At 37.2% G+C, this 21,951-nt stretch overlaps 2 protein-coding genes across 3 annotated transcripts in view; one reads left to right on the top strand and one right to left on the bottom strand.

Moving 5' to 3' along the window:
- The window catches only part of DTWD2 (DTW domain containing 2), a 170,674-nt gene that overhangs the window by 42,296 nt on the left and 106,427 nt on the right, over nucleotides 1-21,951 (bottom strand). The window lies entirely within an intron of this gene.
- On the top strand, nucleotides 8,718-9,028 carry LOC126069938 (NADH dehydrogenase [ubiquinone] 1 subunit C1, mitochondrial-like). Its single transcript, XM_049873610.1, has one exon. The coding sequence runs from the start codon at nucleotides 8,718-8,720 to the stop codon at nucleotides 9,018-9,020; it is 303 nt and encodes a 100-aa protein (XP_049729567.1). The 3' UTR covers nucleotides 9,021-9,028.

Below are 21,951 nucleotides of genomic sequence, written 5' to 3'. Positions count from 1 at the left end.
CATGTCTGTTTCAGGGGAACAGGCCCTTGTTGGCAGACTATAACTGTTTCAGCTGTGCAGTGGAGAGGTAGGTGTTTGATGTTTGACATTGCTTTGCCTATTAAATAAGGTCCTCACCTGCTCACATCAGGGGTCTAAGAACTGGTGGCTCCACTCAGGTCACCCACCCACCCGCAACAGGGGTCCAAGGATAACTGGTACCTCCCAGTCCTCACAACCAAAAACATTGGGTGCCCATAGTCCGTCTGCAGAACCCACCCACCTGTATGCTCTAGGGAACAAGGACATGCTTTCCTCACAGACACGTGGGGGATGATTCTCAGCTCCCTGCCTTGTTCAGAGTGTGACCCCCTGCTGCATCCAGATACTAGTACCTATACCAATCACCTCTGCCCCCTAAGACTGTAGGACAGAGCCTGTACCACACACTTGATGATCAGCTACCTGGACATCTGAGCTGAATTCATGCAAGAAAATTGAATGGACTCCTAGACTGATATACCTGATAACAGCACAAGCCATCTGGGGACAGGACGTCAGAGCTCCAAAGGTGAAAATAATCAAGCTAGCTCACTTAAGCAACCCATTTGGGCATATCAAAACAAAACAAAGCAAGAAGCTACGATACAGTAAGCAAATATACCCATTGCCGTCGAGTCAATTCTGACTCATAGCAACCCTACAGGACAGAGTAGTACTGCCCCACAGGGTTTCCAAGGAGCACCTGGCGGATTCAAACTGCTGACCTTTTGGTTAGCAGCTGTAACACTTAACCACTACACTACCAGAGTTTCCAAGGAAACATAAACTAATACAATAACTTACAGACAGCTAGGAGACAACAGTCAATATCAAGTCACATAAAGAAACAGACCATGATCGCCTCAACAAGCTCTCAAAACAAACAATCAAGAGATCTTCTAGACGAAAGTGCATTCCTAGAATTACCAGAGGCAGAATACAAAAGCTTAATACACAAAACCCTTTGAGACATCAGGAAGGAAATGAGGCAATACACAGAACAAGCCAAGGAACACATAGATAAAGCACCTGAAGAAATTAAAAAGGTTATTCAGGAATAATAACCTTAATGAAAAATTTAATAAGCTGGAAAAATCCACAGACAGCAATCAGAAATTCAGAAGATTAACAATAAAATTACAGAAGTAGACAACTCAACAGAAAGTCAGAGGAAAAGAGTTGAGCAAGTGGAAAGCAGAATTGGTAAACTTGAAGATAAAGCACTTGGCACCAATATATTTGAAGAAAAAGCAGATAAAAGAATTTTAAAAAATGAAGAAACCCTAAGAATCATGTGGGACTCTATCAAGAGAAATAACCTACAAGTGATTGGAGTTCCAGAACAGGGAGGGATAACAGAAAATACAAAGAGAATTGTTGAAGATTTGTTGGCAGAAAACTTCCCTGATATCGTGAAAGATAAGAAGATATCTATCCAAGATGCTCATTGTACTCCACATAAGATAGATTTTAAAAGTCACCAAGACATATTATAATCAAATTTGCCAAAACCAAAAATAAAGAGAGAATTTTAAGAGCAGCTAGGGATAAATGAAAAGTCACCTACAAAGGAGAGTCAATAAGAATAAGCTCGGACTACTTGACAGAAACCATGCAGGCAAGAAGGCAATGGGATGTCTTATATAAAAAATTGAAGGAAAAAAATTGCCAGCTAAGAATAATATATCCAGCAAAACTGTCTCTCAAATATGAAGGTGAAATTAGGACATTTCCAGATAAACACAAGTTTAGGGAATTCATAAAAACCAAACCAAAACTACGAGAAATACTAAAGGGAGTTCTCTGGTTAGAAAATCAATAATATCAGATATCAACCCAAGACTAGAACACTGGGCAGAGCAATCAGATGTCAACCCAGACAGGGAAAACACAAAAATAAATCAAAATAAAAAAATGCTCAAAACAGGGAAAGAGCAATGTTATTATGTAAAAGAAGACAACATTAGAATAAAGAGGGACTAAGAAATGTGTAGTCACAGATCTTTCATATGGAGAGGAAAACAAGGTGATACAAAGAAATAAAAGTTAGGTTTAAATTTAGAAAAATAGGAGTAAATAATAAGGTAACCACAAAGGAGACAAACTATCCTACGCATCAAAATAATATACAAGAAAAAAAATACTCAGCAGAAACAAAATCAACAATGAATATAAGGAAAAGACAATATATAATCTACTCAGCACAAAAAATTAAGTGGGAAAAAGAAACTGTGAACAACTAAGATACAGAAAATGTAAATAACACAATCAATCAACTTGACCGCAGAGACATACAGAACACACTACCCAACAGCAGGACAGTATACATTCTTCTACAATGTGTATGGACCATTCTCCAGAATAGACCACACTCTAGGCCACAAGCAAGACACAATAAATTGAAAAACATCAACATAATACAAAGCATCCTCTCTGACCATAACATTATAAACTAGAAATTAATAACAAAAAGAGCAAGGAAAAAAAAATTGAATGCATGGAAGGTGAGTAACACTTTACTTGAAAACTACCAGGTCAAAGAAGAAACTAAAAATGAATTTAAAAATTCTTAGAATCAAATGAGAAGGGAGACACAACATACCAAAACCTCCAGGACACAGCAAAAGCAGTGCTCAGATGAAAATTTATAGCAATAAATGCACACATCAAAAAAAGAAGATCCAAAATCAACAACCCGAACAAACAGAAAAGGAACAGCAATAGAAGTCCACAGTCGCCATAAGAAACGAAATAATAAAGGAAATAGAAAATCAATAGAAAGAATCAACAAAACTACAAGTTGGTTTTTGAGAGGATCAATAAAATTGACAAACCACTGTCCAAACTGACAAAGGAAAAAAGTGAAAAGATGCAAATAACCATAATAAGAAACGAAATGGGCAACTTTACAAAAGAACCAACCAAGATAAAGACAATTATTACAGAATATTATGAAAAATTGTACTCTAACAAATTTTAAAAACCTCAAAGAAATGAACAAGTTTCTAGAGACACACTACCTACCTAAACTAACACAAAGGCAGAAAACTCAAATAAACCAATAACAAAAGAAGAAATTAAAGATGTCATTGAAAAAAAACTCCCAACAAAAAAAGCCCCAGTCCAGGTGGCTTCAATGGAGAGTTCTACCCAACATTCAGAGAAGAGTTGATACCAATTCTGCTCAAACTATTCCACGATGTAGAAAAGGAAAGTATACTCCCTAATTCATTCTATGAAGTCAGCATAACCTTGATACCAAAGCCAGGTAAAGTTACCACAAAAAAAGAAAATTGTAGACTAATATCCTTTAAGAATATAGACACAAGAATTCTCAACAAAATTTTCATCAACAGAATACACAAGCATATCAAAAAAAAAAAAAAAAAGATCAGGTGGGATTCATACCAAGGATGCAACGATGGTTCAACATTAGAAAATCAATCAATGTAATCACCACATAAATAAAACAAAGGAAAAGCATCACATGATCATCTCAATCAATGCAGAAAAGGTATTTGGTAAAATCCAACACCCTCTCCTGATAAAAACTCTCAGCAAAATAGGAATAGAAGAGAAATTCCTCAGCATAATTAAGGGTGTTTATACAAAACCAACAGCCAACATTATTCTCAATGGAGAGAGACTGAAAGCATTCGCCTTGAGAATGGAAACGAGACAAGGAAGCCCATTATCACCACTCTTATTCCACATTGTACTGGAAGTTCTAGCCAGAGCAATAAGGCAAGAAAAGGAAATAAAAGACATGCAAATTGGTAAGAAAGAAGTAAAACAGAAAAGCATAGAAGCTTCCACACACCTTGAGGGGCTGAGTTACTGGGGCCGAGGGCTGGGGACCATGATCCCAGGGGACTTCTACATCAATTAGCACAACATATTTCATAAAGAAAATGTTCTACATCCTGCTTTACTGAGTAGCATCTGGGATCTTAGAAGCTTGCAAGCAACTATGTAAGATACATTTATTGGTCCCAGCATGTTCTGAGCAAAGGAGAATGAAGAAAACCGAAAACACAAGGTAAATATTAGTCCAAAGGACTAATGGATCACAGAAATCACAGCCTCCACCAGCCTGAGCCCAGAAGAACTAGATGGTGCCTGGCCACCATCACCAATTGCTATGACAAGGATCACAGTAGAGGGTCCTGGGCAGAGTGGGAGAAAAATGTAGAACAAAATTCAAATTCACAAAAAAAGACCAGACTTACTGGTCTGACAGTGACTGGAAGAACCCCCTAGACTATAGGCCATGGACACCCTGCTAACTCAGAACCGAATCCATTCCCAAAGTCCACCTTTCAGCCAAAGATTAGACAGGCCTATAAAACAAATGACACATGAGGAACGTGCTTCTTGGTTCAATCAAGTATACGAGAACAAATGGGCAATACTTGTCTAAAAGCAAAGATAAGAAGGCAGGAAGGGAGAGAAAAACTGGATGAATAGGCACGGAGAGCCCAGGGTAGAAAGAGAAAGGGGGAGACTACTGATACATTGCAGGGTTGGCAAACAATGTCACAAAAAAGATTGTGTATAAAATTTTTGAATGAAAAACTAATCTGTGCTGTAAATTTTAACCTAAAACACAATTTTTAGAGAAAAAGAAATGATTGCACAACAACAACAAAATGGGCAAAGGGCTTTACCAAATAAGACATTCAGGTAGCTAACAAACACATGAGGAGATGCTTGCAATCATTAGCCACTGTTGTTGTTGTTGTTAGGTGCCATCGAGTCAGTTCCGACTCATAGTGACCCTATGTACCATAGAACAGTCCTGCGCCATCCTCAAAATTGTTGTTATGCTTGAGCCCATTGTTGCAGCCACTGTGTCAATCCATCTTGTTGAGGGTCTTCCTCTTTTCTGCTGACCCTGTACTTTACCGAGCATGATATCCTTCTCCAGGGACTGATCCGTCCTGACAACATGTCCTAAGTCTGTAAGACACAGTCTTACCATCCTTGCTTCTAAGAAGCATTCTGGTTGTACTTCTTCCAAGACAGATTTGTTCGTTCTTTTGGCAGTCTGTGGTATATTCAATATTATTCACCAACACCTCAATTCAAAGGCGTCAATTCTTCTTCAGTCTTCCTTATTCATTGTCCAGCTTTCACATGTGTATGATGAGACTGAAAATACCATGGCTTGTGTCAGGTGCACCTTAGTCTTCAAGGTGACATCTTTGCTTTTCAACACTTTAAAGAGGTTCTTTGCAGCAGATCATTAGCCATTAGACAGATGCAAATCAAAACTACAATGAGATACCATCTCACCTCAGCAAAAACGGCACTGATAAAAAAAAAATTGTGGGGAGATTGGAACTCTTTATACATGACTGGTGGATTGTAAAATGGTACAACCACTATGGAAAACGGTATGAGGCCTCCTCAAAAAGCTAGAAATAGAAATACCCTATGATTCAGCAATCCCACTCCTAGGTATATATCCTAGAAAAATAAGAGCAGTGATACGAATAGACATATGCACATGCATATTAATTACAGCGTTATTCACAATAGCAAAAGGATGGAAACAACATAATTGTCCTTCAACAGATGGACATACATACATACAGTGGAATACTATGCAACAATAAAGAATGATGAGTCCGTGAAACATTGTATAACACGGGTGAAACTGGAGGACATTATGCTTAGCGAAATAAGTCAATCACAAAAGGACAAATATTGTATGATACCACTTTTATAAAAAGTCAAGAATAGGTGTACAAACAGAAAATGTTTTTTGATGGTTACCACGTATGGGAGGAATTCGGAGAACCACTTACTAGACAGTAGACACGTGTTAACTCTGATGATGGGAAAGGCAATATACAATATGGAAGAAGTCAGCACAACATGACCAAGGCAAATGAAGACACTGAGAGGTACACAAGAGTAAAGATAACTACAGTAAATGCTATAACATATACAATTCTACAACAACAGTAATAACCAGAAATTTGCAAATGGTTACACAGGTAGATATGTATGCTGTACTGGCATGGGAGGATGTATGTGAGTACGTGTGTGCATACATAGGTATAGTTGTGAGCATTTGTATATACATATTTGGATGCGCTACATATATATTCACATATATAACAGAGCAAGGAAACCCTGGTGGCGTAGTGGTTAAGTGCTACAGCTGCTAGCCAAAGGGTCAGCAGTTCAAATCCACCAGGCGCTCCTTGGAAAGCCTATGGGGCAGTTCTACTCTGTCCTGTAGGGTCGCTATGAGTTGGAATTGACTCAACAGCACTGGGTTTGATTTTTGGTTTGGATAATAGAGCAAATGGGGGCACAGTTATAGGAACTTCTTAGACATATACAAACACCTTGTGGGACTGGGTTACTGGGCCTGAAGGCTAAGGACCACAGTCTTGGGGGACATCTAGGTCAAGTGGCATAACACAGTTCACAAAGATAATGTTCTACATCCTAGTTTGTTAAGTAGCATCTGGGGTCTTTTTGGGAGTGGCTTCAGCTTATGAGCAGCCATCTAAGATACAACTATTGGTCTCTTCTTGTCTGGAGCAAAGGAGAGTAAAGGAAACCAAAGACTCAAGGAAGCAATTAGTTCACAGCACTAATGGCCCACAGAAACCACAGTTTCCTCTAGTCTGAGGCCCGAAGAACTAGATGGTGCCCAACTATCACTACCAATAGTAGGGACCAGCGACACAAGAGAAGGTCCCAGTTACAGTGGAAGACACGTGTAGAACAAAACTCAAATTCACAAAAAAGACCAGACTTACTGGACTGACAGAAGAACCCCAGAGACTGTCACCCTAAGACAGCCTGTTAACCTGAAACTGAAGCCACTCCCGTTGGTCACCTTCCAGCCATATAATAGGTTGGAATATAAAATAAACAGTAAAACCCATAAGGAAGGTGTTCCTTAGAACAATCAACTATACAAGACCAAACAGGCAACATCTGCCCAAAAGAAAAGATGAGAAGGCAAGGAGAGGCAGGGAAACTGGAGGGATAGAAATGGGGAAGGCAGGGTGGAAATGAGTAGAGTGTTGACACATTGTAAGGAAAGTAACCAATGTCACAGATGTAATTCAATTTGTGTATGAATTGTTGAATAGGAAACTCATTTGCTGTGTAAACTTTCACCTAAAACACAATTAAATGTTCAAAAAAATAAATGGACTGAAAGTAACAGGGGTGATTTCCAACCAAAGCAAACTCAGAGCACTTTATCAGAGAAGGTAGAATTGTACGCAGGGTAGCAAAAAACGACAAATGGCCGTGGCTTCACACTACCCTTAGAAAAAAATCCCAACTTAATTACCTTAGCATGCAAGGCCGTATATCTGGCCCATGCCTATCCCTACAACTGCATCTTGACTCATTCTGCTCCTGTCTCACTAAGCTCCAATCACTTGGTCTTCGCTTAACTCATTTCCTCAAACATGCCAATTTTTTCTACTTCAGGGTCTTTATTTATATTAGTTTACTCTACTGGAATGTTTTCCTCAATTTTCTTCATAATTCCTCCTCATCTTTTAGGACTTAGCATAAATGTCACCCCCTCTGAAATGTCTTCTCCCTTCTGATATTTAATATCTCAGCACTCTGTTGTTCCCTTAACAACATTTATGACAATATTTTCTTTATTATCTGTTTATTTTTATCTTTACTTCCCAGACAACCGTAAATGCCATCAGAAAACAACAGCATTCACTGGGGCTTTACATCATTAGAGTGATATATCTTGAGCTCAAAATGAAATTCGTAAAAGTACGAACTAGTAAGTGAATAAATTAATCTATACTGAAACTAGGAAAACACAAATGAAACATACCAAAGTTATCAACAAGATACAATTCGATTTGGACCAAAATGAAAGTGGAGGGTTGGTGCCAATAACTCTTTAGTTTGTAAGCACAGTTCAGGGCTAGAGTTACTAAGTAGAAGAAATTCTTAAGAATTCTTCTAATATCCCCTAGCTTAGAGGAATGTGGACAAGGTGTGGGAGACTAGGGAAGGGAAAGCACTCCCAGTAGGAGGTCCTACTCACACAGTAGTCTGGAAGAGGCAGTAAGGCTTGAAGAGAAACTGCCCAAGCAGCAATTTGCTTTTTTGACCCAGTTTCCTATTCTGGAGAGGTAAGGAATTAGGCAAAGCTTACCCCACAGCCAAAGAACAAAGGTGCACATCTTGAAATAAACATAGTAGAGCCTACCAAAAAAAAAAAAAATCAGAAGCCAAGAAGCATCATTCTAACTCAACTTCTCTCCAAAACAGCTGTAAATGTTAAACGAAGTAGCAAAGGAAAATGTGAGGTGCATTCCTCCATGGCAAATATTAAAGACACAAACCCACTGTAACTGACTCAAATGCAGTGGTTAAGAAATCTAGGAAGACACCATGGGAGCAAAGCACCAAAGCTATAGCAATCCATGATTTTATCTTCTTTCTACCACACTCAGGACACTGAACAGTTGAAGAAAGAATACAAACTACAAGGGAAAATTGTCCAGGAGTCTATTCACCAGAAAGATCCATACAATGAAACCATGGCAATGGTGTGTTTACCGGGCTACTAATGACATCAAAGATGTAAGAGTGAACCAATCAGAACAATATCGGCAAGATAATACAAATGATAAAGAGCAGATCAAAAATATTACTGTTGGGGGAGGCGGAGCCCGGCCGGCAAGATGGCGCTGTCCACGTTGCTACGCCGCTTTTCCCGCCTGCTGGCCCCGGCCTGGCTCCAGAGCAGCCTTTCAGCTCGGTCAAAGTTCTACGTTCGAGAGCCGCCAAACAGCAAGCCGGACTGGCTGAAAATTGGCCTGACCTTGGGCACCACAGCCTTCCTCTGGGCCTGTCTCATCAAACAACATAATGAAGATGTTTTAGAGTATAAAAGAAGAATGGGTTGGAATAAACTACTGAAATACCAACATAGTATGCTCCGTATAGTGATTACAGCAATACCTCTAGATTCACCAATCTTTTGATTGTAAATGAAAGATAAAAAGTTATATGTGAATGTATATTGTCAGCATTTGTGTGTTGCATCATTAAGTGAAAAAATAAAAATACATCTGTATTCTTCAGAAAATGCATATTGTGATAAAAAATATATATATATATATGTAACTAGCAGAAAATGTTCATTCTAAGGTATAGCATTGAAAGTATTTCCATATGAAAGGTACGTTGTGTTAAATGTGCAAGTTGAAAAATTTAATCAATAAACAGAATTTCAGTGTAAAAAAAAATATTACTGTGACAGGTGCGATGTCTGATAGTGTGTGTCAACTTGGCTGGGCCATGATTTGCAGTATTTACATGTGATCACTCCCAGGAGAGAATCTGCTGTGAGTAGCCAATCAGTCGAAAGGAAGTTTCCTTGGGGGTGTGGCCTGCATCCAAATATAAGCAGATGTCTGGCTTTTTGCTCACTCTGGATCCTGCGGCTGCCTCCTGTTCGTCTGACCTTCAGCTCTTGGGACTTGAGCTATCAACTTATCTGCAGATCTTGGGATTCGCGGATCTTCACAGCCTGAGAGCAGGAGCCCTGCTCTCCAACCAACCAATCTTGGGTTCACCAGCCCCTGCGGCTACATGAATCAAGAGAATCTTCTATCTTGATCCATGGACTTGGTATGTTCCAGCCTCTACAATCACATGAGCCATTTCCCTAATACAAATCTAACTCTATATATATTTATATACTTTACTGCTTTTGCTTCTCTAGAGAATCCAACCTAAGACAACAGGCTATGTATCTACCACAAAGTAGGAGATACTCCAACATATGGCAAAAAAAGAAATGTGAAAAGGAAAAACAAAGACAAGTAGATGTGGATGACAATCTTTTTAAAAGGACTACTGCATCATCCTCTCCTCTGCTTTCTACAGATACTATTATAAAATATCTTTATGAAAAGTAGTTTCCTATATATTTCTAAAAGCTCAACAAGAAGCTTCTGAAGAAATAAAAATTTATTTCTTTTACTAGTGATTTTTTTTGCCATTGCTGAGAAATGAGTTTGCATTGAAAATTCTGTTAATGTGCAAATTCATAAGAAAAATGTATTTACTGTGTCTATATCTCTAAATATTTAAGATTTTATATAGCCATTGTTTTTTAGTTTTCAGGTAAACTCAGATGTTTTTTAACCAATGCAAAATAAAAACAGACACAAGTAGTCCCTGACCTACGACAGGGTTCCATTCCGATGACTCCATTGTAAGTTGGTTCTGACTTAAGTCAATTACCTCATTTTTTTAGTTTTCATTATTATTGTCTTTCACTATCAGTATCTTTATAAATGCAATCTTTATTTGTCTTTGGGGATTGGAAACATTATGCATAAACTTATAGATATGATGACACCTGCAAATTACATACTGCAACATTGTATGTAGTACATACTACTAACGGTAAGATGTACCAAAAAAAAAACGGTTCATTGTAAATTCAAATACATCGTAAGTCAGGGACTACCTGTACTTAATATATTATTTAATTGATTATCATGCTCTAGTCACTTTAAATAAGTTTTCTAAGTTAGATACACCTTTTAAAGATCATTTATTTCTTCCAATGTCTTGCATCCCATATTACATACTATATCTTATGTGTTATGATGTCCAAACCAAAATTTTCAGGTCAGCTATCTTCAACGTAATACTATATTAAAAATAAAGGTAATAACCGTGCTCTTTCTTCCTTTCAATATGTAAGCCCTGAAGCTATAAGCGAAGGTATAAAACAGTGCTTCCAAGTAAACTGAGATTCTATTTATACTATCTTTGTTTAAAGAATAGGCCCAGATAAAAATGCCCATATTCCAAGCAAAGTAAGTCTACAACAAAATCTAGCCCAGGGCCAATGCAGTGAACCCTACAGCAATAACAAAGGGAGCTGGGGGTAGGAGGAGACAAGAATATCACATTGTCAATAAATGTTTGTAGGTATCTAAGTAAATGTTATCTCTATCTCTAAACTGTAAGTTCTATGAAGGTAGAGGCTAGGTCTTATCTAGTTCATTAATAAAACTGTGAACAATCAGAGTGGATAATGAAGTATCGTAAACATTCAAAAGACATTTGTTGCATGAATGAGTTAATGAACAAATGAATTAGTGAGTGAATAAATGAGCAACCATAAAGACTATAAAGGGAGCGCATTGGAAGGCTTACTCTACAAAAAAAAAAAAAAAAGGAATAAAAGCAATAATACACTCTAAAAAGCAGAACAAAGCAAAAAACATAAAACAGGCATGTGAAAAATCATTCAAATATGAAGAGACAATGATGTAAAAGCGATTACGGAGAGGATGGTAGATGTTGAAAACAATGCAGATCTAACATGTGGATAAATGAAATTCCTGATACTACAGAAAAAAAATTGAGAAGAAAAAAATAATCTGCAGATCAGAAGGGTTCGCTTTATTCAAGAACAACTGATAATCATTAGGTCATATTCTGTAGACGTTATGAAAATTCAAGACGGAAAGAAGGAATCTTAAAAGCGTTCAGACAGAAAATGTAGATCTGTAATAACTGAGTACAGCCTACAGTTTTGAAGTAACAAGGATGTTAGCCAAGAACTACATACTAAATCAAGTTGCATTTCAGTTGTCACAGGAAAAAAGATATTCTCAAACACATAAGAGTTTACGAAGTATATCAAACATATACTTTATGAAATTTTTGTTTAAAAAATGTAGTCTATCTAACTAAAAAAGTGAATAACAGTAAGAAGTAATAAAAACTGAGACTACAGAAAAAAGGTATTAGTAGGGAACAATAAAATGATTTAAACATGGAATTGTCTATTTAAATAGCTGTGGTAAACCTGATTATAAAATCAAATGTAATTGTTGTAATCCTTCAAAGAAAGCTATACAATGTAACAATAATAATAATTTAATGACTATAAACTTGAATGAAAACAACAACACACTAATACAGACTGCTGAATAGGCTTGTAATATACTTTGTGTTTTGTTTTCATTTTCATAGGAAAGAAAATGCAAAAGAGCGTTAGAAAATAAGATATAAGCCAAGCATATATTAGAAAGTAAATGTAAATGAAATAAATTAACATGTACTAATATCTGTCTATATCTTCACAGTTAATAATTTTGTCCTCCTGCTGTCCTTAGGTATGCTTCTTATTTGATGCAAAAAGGTCCATGACAGTTGTACTTGGTGGTTTTCACCTGTATCAGTTACATTACTTAATTTCTCAAATATTTATTGCAAGGCTTGTGGCTACAATAATAAATAAGACAAGCACAGTTTCTGCTCTCATGGAACTTACAATTTAATTAGCGAGCAAAACATAAAATGAAATATTAGTAAAGGCAATCCAGCAAATATTAAAAGAATAACACAGGACTGATAAGAGAGTACTTCTAGGAATGTAAGCACAGTTCAATATTAGGAAACATTCCTATAATTTACTAAATTATTAAGTCAAAGCAGTAAAGCCATATATGGCTATCACCATGGGTGCTAAAGACATATTTTATAAAATTCATTAACATTCTTGATTTTTAAAAAATTCTTATAAATCAGAAATATATATTTTGCTAAAAAAAATGGGGAAAAAACCTGCATCATGTTCAGTGGTTAAATATTAGAAGCCTTTTCACTAAAATCAGAAATAAAATAAGGATTGCCATTATGCAAGATAAGCCCCCAAATGTAACAGAAATGTCAGCTGATCTTTGAAATTTAATAAATTTGATTGAACTCATCTCCATGTATGAGTAGAAGCCCAGAACTTAAACTAATCACTTGGAATTTCATCTGGGAATGTGAGTGAAAGGGAGAATGGCTGATAGTTTTTCTAAATTACCTCAGGATTGGAGCTGGTCACCCTGTCTTTTACCATCAAGATTGACTAATTGTGTATGCATATATATACAAGAAGATAATTCTGCAAGTAAGTGGAAATACTGAAATGCTAAACATAAGCACGTTTACAACTGTAATTCAATCTGAATGAGCACTCCCCACGATAAAGATTATGCTGAATACATAACAAATAGGGAGGGAATGGAAATGAAGGGCAAGTAGTTACTGACAGAGGGCCTTAGATGAGACCACTCAAATTCAAAATAAGTGAGAAACTGGTTGGAAGGAGGATTTTGGCCAACTAGATGATAGAAGGAAACCCTGGTGGGGCAGTGGTTAAGAGCTACAGCTGCTAACCAGGGGTCAGTAGTTCAAATCCACCATGCACTCCTTGGAAACTCTACGGGGCAGTTCTACTCTAACCTAGGGTCGCTGTGAGTCGGAATTGACTCAGCGGCAATGGGTTTGGGTTTTAGTTGATAGAAACACAGCTAATACCTCACGGCAGCATTCAGAACCACAGCAGAAGGATTGCTGGATAAAAGAGTTAAAAAAAAAACCACTGCCGTTGAGTCAATTCCGACTCAGAGTCGGACCCTATAGGAGAGAGGAGAACTGTCTCATAGAGTTTCCAAGGAGCACCTGGTGGATTTGAACTGCCAACCTTTTGGTTAGCAGCCGTAGCTCTTAACCACTACGCCACTGGGGTTTCCGATAAAAGGGTTAAGTAGGCAAAAGTGCCAACTGTGATGTCTATCCAACTTGCCTGTCATCTGCCGATGCTTACTCACATTTTCTCCAAAATCAGAACTAAAAAGGATATGTGGTTCATTATTACTATTATTATTTATTATTATTATCGTTATTATTTGCTTACTGGCAATCACCAAAAAAGAGCCCACACCCAAATTTATAATATACCCTAGTCTATTAAAAGATAGTACTTAAATCCAAGACATAAAACAAGATTTCCACAGAGATTATTTTTCCTTATTTATTTTGTGATGGTCTAATCTTATACAGCCATCTTTCAATTCTAATGTACCATGATCCTTCTCTATATACCTAAAATGATAAATATTAGTCACTGTATGACTCACAATAAAATGAGTAGCTCTTCAACTTAAATACAACAAATCCTCAACTGCTGTCATAAACACTAGCATTAGGAAAGACTCAGAGCAATGCTCCCTTGCTGACCTTTCTGTCCCCATCAGAATTAAAACTAATCACAAATTATACTCTTTAATGAACCTAAAGCTTAGGAAAATCAAAGGAAATTTGAGGATCTCTCCTTTCATCCTAATTTGGGCGTCATAAAAATTATTTTAAACTAATAAAAAGAAAAGCTTAAACTAATTTTGTAAAATTACTTATATATATATACACACACAGAGACCTGGTGGCGCAGTGGTTAAGAGCTCAGCTGCTAACCAAAAGTTCAGCAGTTTGAATCCACCAGCCACTCCTTGGAAACCCTACGGAGCAGTTCTACTCTGTCCTACAGGGTCGCTATGGGTTGGAATTGCCTCAATGACAATGAGTTTTTGGTTTTATATACACATAGAATTTGACTCCCAAAACAAAGTAGTAAGGCAGGTTACATAGAGCAGAAATCCCTAAATTAGAGATGAGTAGGTTTAAGTTAACTGCTGAATGTGCTATAACAAGACAGTGACAGTGCAGAAGTTATAATCTTTTGACTTGCTTGTCTTACCAACTCAATGAAAATAAGAAAAAAATCAAACTCATGTGTTAAGTCGATTCTGACTCATAGCGACCCTACAGGACAGAGTAGAACAGCCCCATAAAGTTTCCAAGGAGAAGCTGGTAGATTTGAACAGCCAACCTTTTGGTTAGCAGCCGTAGCTCTTAAACACTGTGCCACCAGGGCTTCAAAAAGAAAAAAAAATCTTACAAAAAGGGCAGGTCAGTTTAATATATGGTGGTCCCTTTCAATAAAACAGATGGAAAGAAACAATAGGAAAGGGGAAAACAGCCTACATTTTTGGCTTTTAAGCTGTATTAAGAATTTATCAAAATAAGTACACCTATGTTTGTATGTAAGAGTAAAATACATTTCAAAAACTAATACATTCATTATTTCGATTTTCTGAAGTTAAGAAATCTGAGAACTTTTGGTCTTTTTACTTCTTTTTCTAAGTATACAAGTAATATACCACTCACTGAAAACATATTGAAAATAAAAGGTAAGAAACATCTGGGTGGACAATCTGACCACCCAGAGATAAAGGTTAGTTTTCTTACTTACCAAAAGCTGATATAATCTGTCAAATTTAAATAGAACAGGGATTTATTAAAACATATTAGGTACCACTGATAGGATGAGAGAAATATACTCAAAGCTAAATTTTCAGGAGCGATACACAAAGCCATATCACAGAACTGATTTGATGAAGACACTATTATCTTATTTCTGCCAATCCTCAAATACCAAGAACTCAGCTTTACTCCAACTGCTACTGCCACCAATGGCAACACTCCTCTTGCATCAAAAATTTGACCTTCATATAGAGAGTCCAAGACAGAGTGAGAGAAAAATGTAGAACAAAATTGAAACTTACAAAAAAAAAGGTCAGACTTACTGGCCTGACAGAGACTGGAGAAACCCTGAGAGTATGGACCCCTAACACTCTTTTAACTCAGTACTGAAGTCACTCCTGAAGTTTGCCCTTCAGCCAAAGACTAGGAAGGCCTATAAAACAAACTCTAACACACATAATTCAGCCACGTATATGAGACTAAATTGGCACTCCAGTCTAAAAGCAAAGATGAGAGGGCCAGAAGGGACAGGAAAGTTGGACGAATAGAAATGGGGACCCTGAGGTCAAGAAGGGAAGAGTGTTGATACATCACAGGGTTGTCAAACAGTGTCACGAAAAAAGTGTGTATTAATTGTTTAATGAGAAACTAAAAAAGCTGGACAATGAATAAGGAAGCCAGAAGAAGAACTGACACCTTTGAATTGTGATGTTGGTGAATAATAATGACTATACCATGGATTGCCAAAAGAACGAACAAATCTGTCTTGGAAGAAGTACAACCAGAATGCTCTTTAGAAGCAAGAACAGCAAGGCTGCATCTTATGTATACTTTGGACATGCTGTCAGGAAGGTTCAGTACCTGGAGAAGAACATTCATGCTTCGCAAAGCAGAGGGTCAGTGGAAAAGAGGAAGACCCTCAACAACGTGGACTGACATAGTGGCTGCAGCAATGAGCTCAAGCATAACAACGATTTTAAGGATGGCACAAGACCGGGCAGTGCTTCGTTCTGTTGTGCACAGGGTTGCTATGAGTCGGAACCAACTTCACAGCACCTAACAACAATTAGCTCGGTAAACTTTCACCTAACGCAAAATAAAGATTAAAAAAAAAGAATTTGACCGTGCTAAACACAATTTGATTCATAAATACAATGGAATACTACTCAGCCAGCAGGAGAAATGAAATCTTAATACATGCTACAATATGGCTGGAACTTGAAGACACTACACTGAACGAAATAAGTCAATCAAAAAAGACAAATATTACATGACCTCACTTAAATTAGAAGACAAGAAAAGATAAATGTACAGAGAACAAAGTTTATTAGTGATTATGACATAACACTCCTCGCTAAAAGTGAAGAGGACTTGAGGCATTTACTGATAAAGATTGAAGACTACAGACTTATGTTGGATTATACCTCAACATAAAGAAAACAAAAATCCTCACAACTGGACCAATAAGCAACATCATGATAAACAGAGAAAAGATTATCAAGGATTTCATTTTACTTGGATCCACAATCAATGCCCACAGAAGCAGCAGTCAAGAAATGAAACGATGCACTGCATTGGGCAAACCCACTGCAAAAGATCTCCTTAAAGTGTTAAAAAGCAAAGATGTCACTTTAAGGACTAAGGTGCACCTGATCAAAGCCATGGTGTTTTCAATCACTTCATATGCATGTGAAAGCTGGACAATGAATAAGGAGGACAGAAGAAGAACTGACACCTTTGAATTAAGATAATGGCAAAGAATATTGAATATACCATGGACTGCCAGAAGAACGAACAAATCTGTCTTGAAAAAAGTACAGCCAGAATGGTCCTTAGAAACAAAGATGGAGAGTCTTTGTCTCACATACTTTGGACATGTTACCAGGGGGAACCAGTCCCTGGAGAAGGACACCATGCTTGGTGAAGCAGAGTGTCAGTGAAAAAGAGGAAGACCCTCAACAAGATGAACTGACATAGTGGCTGCAACAATGGGTTAAAGCATAGTAATTACGAGGATGGCACAGAACCAGGCAGTGTTTCGTTCTATTGTACACAGGGTTGCTATGAGTCAGAACCAACTCCACAGCACCTAACAACAACAAAAGAGGTGGGAGTGAGGGGGAAAGTCGGGGGTTAACGGTGATAGAAATATCACTTTAAGGTTAGAGCTCCATAGTCGATTATTGTAATTGACGTCAATAAGTTGTACACCTGTAAAATGCTGAATTAGCAAACTTTACGTGATAGATGTATTTACAACAACAACAACAACAAAAGTAGCTGCTGAGGCTGGTTATGTACAACCAAAAACCTCATGGGATTTGGTTTCTTGGTTTGGAGGTTTAGTTTTAGGGTCATGGTTCATGTGACATCCCAGCCTAATAACATATCTAGTGCTTCTGTTCTACTTTCTAGTTCAGATGCATATTGCCTGGTGTCCTGAAGCTTGCAAGCAGCCATCCAAGACACAACAATTGGTCTCTATTCACATGGAACAAAAGAGGAAAGAGAGTAAGGAATAGGAGGAGGATATGGAAGGCGTGGCTAATAGCCTCCATGGGAAACTGCCTCCTTTGCCGTGAGACCAGAAGAACTGGATTGTGCCTAGCTACCATTACCGAACAGTTTGATCAAAGATTCTATAGGATAATCCTTTTAAAAAGGGGGAAATTGCAAAGCAGAATTTAAAATTTGCATGCAATCCAGATTTTTTAGAGCCACGGAGCCTGGATGAACCCTGAAATTATTGCCCTGAGATAATCTTTAAAGCTTAAACCAAAGATATTCCCTGAAGTCTTCTTAAAGCCAAACAATAGTTTAACTTAACTAGGAAAAAAAGGTCTGCCTTGAGCATTACGCTCTTTTAAGAACTATCTATGTAGGATCAAATTGACAACAGCAACTTGAAAGATTAGACAGGAATTTTAGGGGGTAGTGAATTTATTACGTTAATGGGAGAGGAACAACTGAGAAAAAGGAGAACGAGAATGGTTACACAACTCAGAATGTAATCAATGCCACTAAATGGTACATGCAGAAACTGCTGAACTGGTGTATGTTTTTGCTATGTATATTCTCAATAACAAAATAAAATTTTATATACACACACACACACACATATATATATATATATATGAAAGAATTTCACCTTGTAACCACCAGGAACCACAGTTGCTGCTGCTACTGGTATTACCATAAGCCAGACACCTTTGCCACCACCCATATGTTAAAAACAGCAGCCTCACAGAGGGCCTACTCTCCTCTCACCTGCCAGAGATATACCTGCCTTCTAGCTGCAAGAGACACTGGATACTGCTTTTATATCTGTATTTATGTAATTACCTTGACAGAAAACACAATGTTTTTTCAATCAGAGACAGATTTTTAGTTAATCACAGAACATCTTGTGCCAGTTTCCCCAACCCCCTACAGGGTAACATGATGAGGGCAGATGTCACGTGCATGTGAAGAGGATGTTTGAAACAAAGGAGAGGAATGTAGGAATTAGTAAACTAGGAGCTTATATAGGAACTGCTGGCACATCTACTCTTCCTCCCCTCCAGAGAGAAGGTAAACAAATATTCTCTACGGAGAGGAAGGGATGGTACCTAGGATTTTTATAACCTTTTAAGTATAAGCAAATGGCTCTGGGTTTTATTACCCTTCGAATCTAAACACTGTAAACAGTCATGCAGTCCCTAGGTGGCTACTAACCAAAAGGCTGGCAGTTTGAACCCACCTAAAGATGCTTCAGAAGGGAGGCCTGGCAATCTGCTTCCAAAAGGTCAAAGACATGAAAACTCTAAGGAGAGCAGTTCTATACTGCAATACAAGGGCCACCATGATTCAGAATTGACTTGACAGCAACTAGTTTGTTTATGTTTTCGGTTACGTCTAGCACCCTTAGAATGTGAGCAAACGGCTCTGGGCCAATATATAGTCTTTAACTTCTAAGGAATATTTACCATTCAAACATCCTTTGACCTATGTGACGGAGCTCTGTGCTCAAAAAGTCCCAAACATGCAAAAATCAAAAATTCACAAAACATTTTTTTTCCAAACTTAAGAGTTCTGAGCTCTAAGTCTGTCATATAGAGCTCTTAACAAGGGAAAGCGCAGAAGAGGATAAGCGGCCATGCTTATGACAGCTGTCTACTGTATCACCGTCTAAACATTGCAATGCTTGTCATTCCTCTTTTTTCTTCTGCCATCTATGTTTATTTTAACCAGACAAAAATCATCTTATATTTAAGTATGCTTTCTTTATGTTTGCACATCATGGTCTCATATTATTAAATTCCCCCCAAAATACTGGCATTTCACTTTATTCTACAAGTGAAACCTTAGGCATAAGCCCTATATAAAATAAATCAATTTGAAACTAAGGAGCCCTGGTGGCACAATGGCTAATTAGATCCTCAGCTGCTAACCAAAACATTGGTGGTTCAAACCCATCCAGCAGCTCCACAAGAGAAAGAACTGGATATCTGCTCCCATAAAAATTACAGCCTAAAAAATCTTATGGGGCAGTTGTACTCTGTCACCTGTGGTCACTACGAGTCTAAATCGACTCAAGAGCACCTAACAGCAACAATTTGAAGATGCATTGTTTAAAATGGTGATAGGAAGCCCTGAGATCTGATAATTTGTCTTTCCTCTCTACTGTTACAAGGCAATCCAGGACCATGGGTAGTGTAAACGGTTTGCACTCAAGTTCTAATTAAAAGGTTGCAGGTTCGAACCCACTCAGCAGTGACATTGTTTAGCTATTTATCATTTAAAAAAATAAACATTGTACTCCTTAATTCATTTACACTTTATTCCCAAACATGGTATAAAGAACGAATCTGACTTTTTCCCCAAAGAGTTAACCAACTGTCCCAACAACATTTCATGAATAATTTTCCCCAATTATTTAAAATCCCATCTTCCTCATATAAAAGTCTTGACAAGTCGAACCCCTCTGTGTCACTTCATTTATCAAATAAATTATAAATGGGTTAACATAATCATGCATAAAAAAAGAAAAAACATAATATTAAAAATTAGGATAATACTATAACCTTTGGAAGACTTAATCAACACAGAAAAGCAAGAGGTCACAAAGAAATAGACTGAAAAATCTAACCACATATATTTAAAATTTTCTATAGGACAAAATAAGTCAGAAACAAAGTCAAGGACAAATAATAGGCTAGGATAAAATAAGTGTAATGCATATGACAGAAAAAGTTAATATTACTTATCAGAAAAAAAAATTTTTTAAGAGGGCTACAATTGATAAGAAAATGACAAATAACCCCTTCTCTCCTCCCTGCAAAAAAAGCTTTGGCAAAAATAAAGAACTAAAACTATTCACAGAAGAGGAAATACAAACAGCTAATAAACCTAACAAGGCATTCAGCCTCACTAATAAAGGAAAAAGAAAGCTAAATCAATGAGATATTACTTGGCAGCAAAACTGGCAAATATTAAAAATATTCATAGTATTCCCATGCTTGAAATGGAGGGGGAAAACTGGCACTCTCTTATATTCCTGATGGAGATGTGAGCCATTACATTTGTGGTAAGTAGCCTAGCAGCAGTAACTATTAAAATATTAAATGTGCACACCCTTTGAGCTTGTAATCTGAATGCTGAGAACATAGCCCATAAAAAATGTCCCCTAGTACATAATGACAGGTATCAAAGATATTTACTTTATCAGTATCTGCACTGCAAAAAGAGCACAAACACAAGCATATATATATACGCACACACACACAATTTACAGTAAAACCTATGAAAGCCAGAACTTGTGTAAGATGGAAAAGTGTCAGAAAAGAAAAATTCAAATATTTTCCACTAAAACAAGCAATAGAAAAGTGGTAAGTCTGCACCCTGTCAGGGTTAAAACTTTCAAGACCCAGAAAAGCAAGGCAGTCCCATCAAGTTCCAGCTCTCATAGGTTTCACTGTATTAGGTAATCCACAAAATTTTCATAGGGAAATCAACATATGATAGATTCATACTATGGAATAATATAAAAAATAAGTCCGATCAATATGCATTAACTTGGAGGAATATCCCCACGAAAGGGAAAATTGGAATACACATAATGTCATCCTGTTTCTTTTTGTCAAAAGAGGCAAAGGATCCTGCATCTGTGAAAATATGTAGGTATATTGTATATGAAAACCAAAAAAACCAAACCCATTGCCATCAAGTCGATTCCGACTCATAGCGACCCTATAGTACAGAGTAGAACTGCCCCACAGAGTTTCCAAGGAGCGCCAGGTGGATTTGAACTGTCAGCCTTTTGGTTAGCAGCCGTAGCACTTAACCAGTATCCCACCAGGGTTTCCATATTTGTATATGAGCACAGAAAAAAAAAAAAATGGAAGCAAACAGAACATACTTTTAACTCTAAATGCCTGGGGGTTACTTAGAAGAAGAGCAGAGGGGATTATTAACTTTTTCTTTAGGTACTCTTCAACTGTTCACCTGTTTCAACAAACAGGTTAAGGAAGCGTATATCCTCCTATCCCTTACTTATTTGACATTTTCTAATTAGAAATATATTTTGAATTTTATTGAATTCTTCTTCAGCCTCAACCAAGCAATTACATCGTTTTAGCAATTACTGAATAATTTTTTGTATTTCTTTAAAAGATAGTACTAATTCACAAAACATTATCCTTTTATAGAGTCATAAGTTTTTTTGGCCAGTATACTACTTAGAAATGTTATAACTATATTCATAAGAAAGACTGGTCTGTTTATATTTATATGTAATTGTCAAATCTTGGT

This window comes from Elephas maximus, chromosome 2, assembly GCF_024166365.1.
Source record: "Elephas maximus indicus isolate mEleMax1 chromosome 2, mEleMax1 primary haplotype, whole genome shotgun sequence".
Lineage (NCBI taxonomy): Eukaryota > Metazoa > Chordata > Mammalia > Proboscidea > Elephantidae > Elephas > Elephas maximus.
This window is presented reverse-complemented; position numbering and strand designations above follow the sequence as displayed.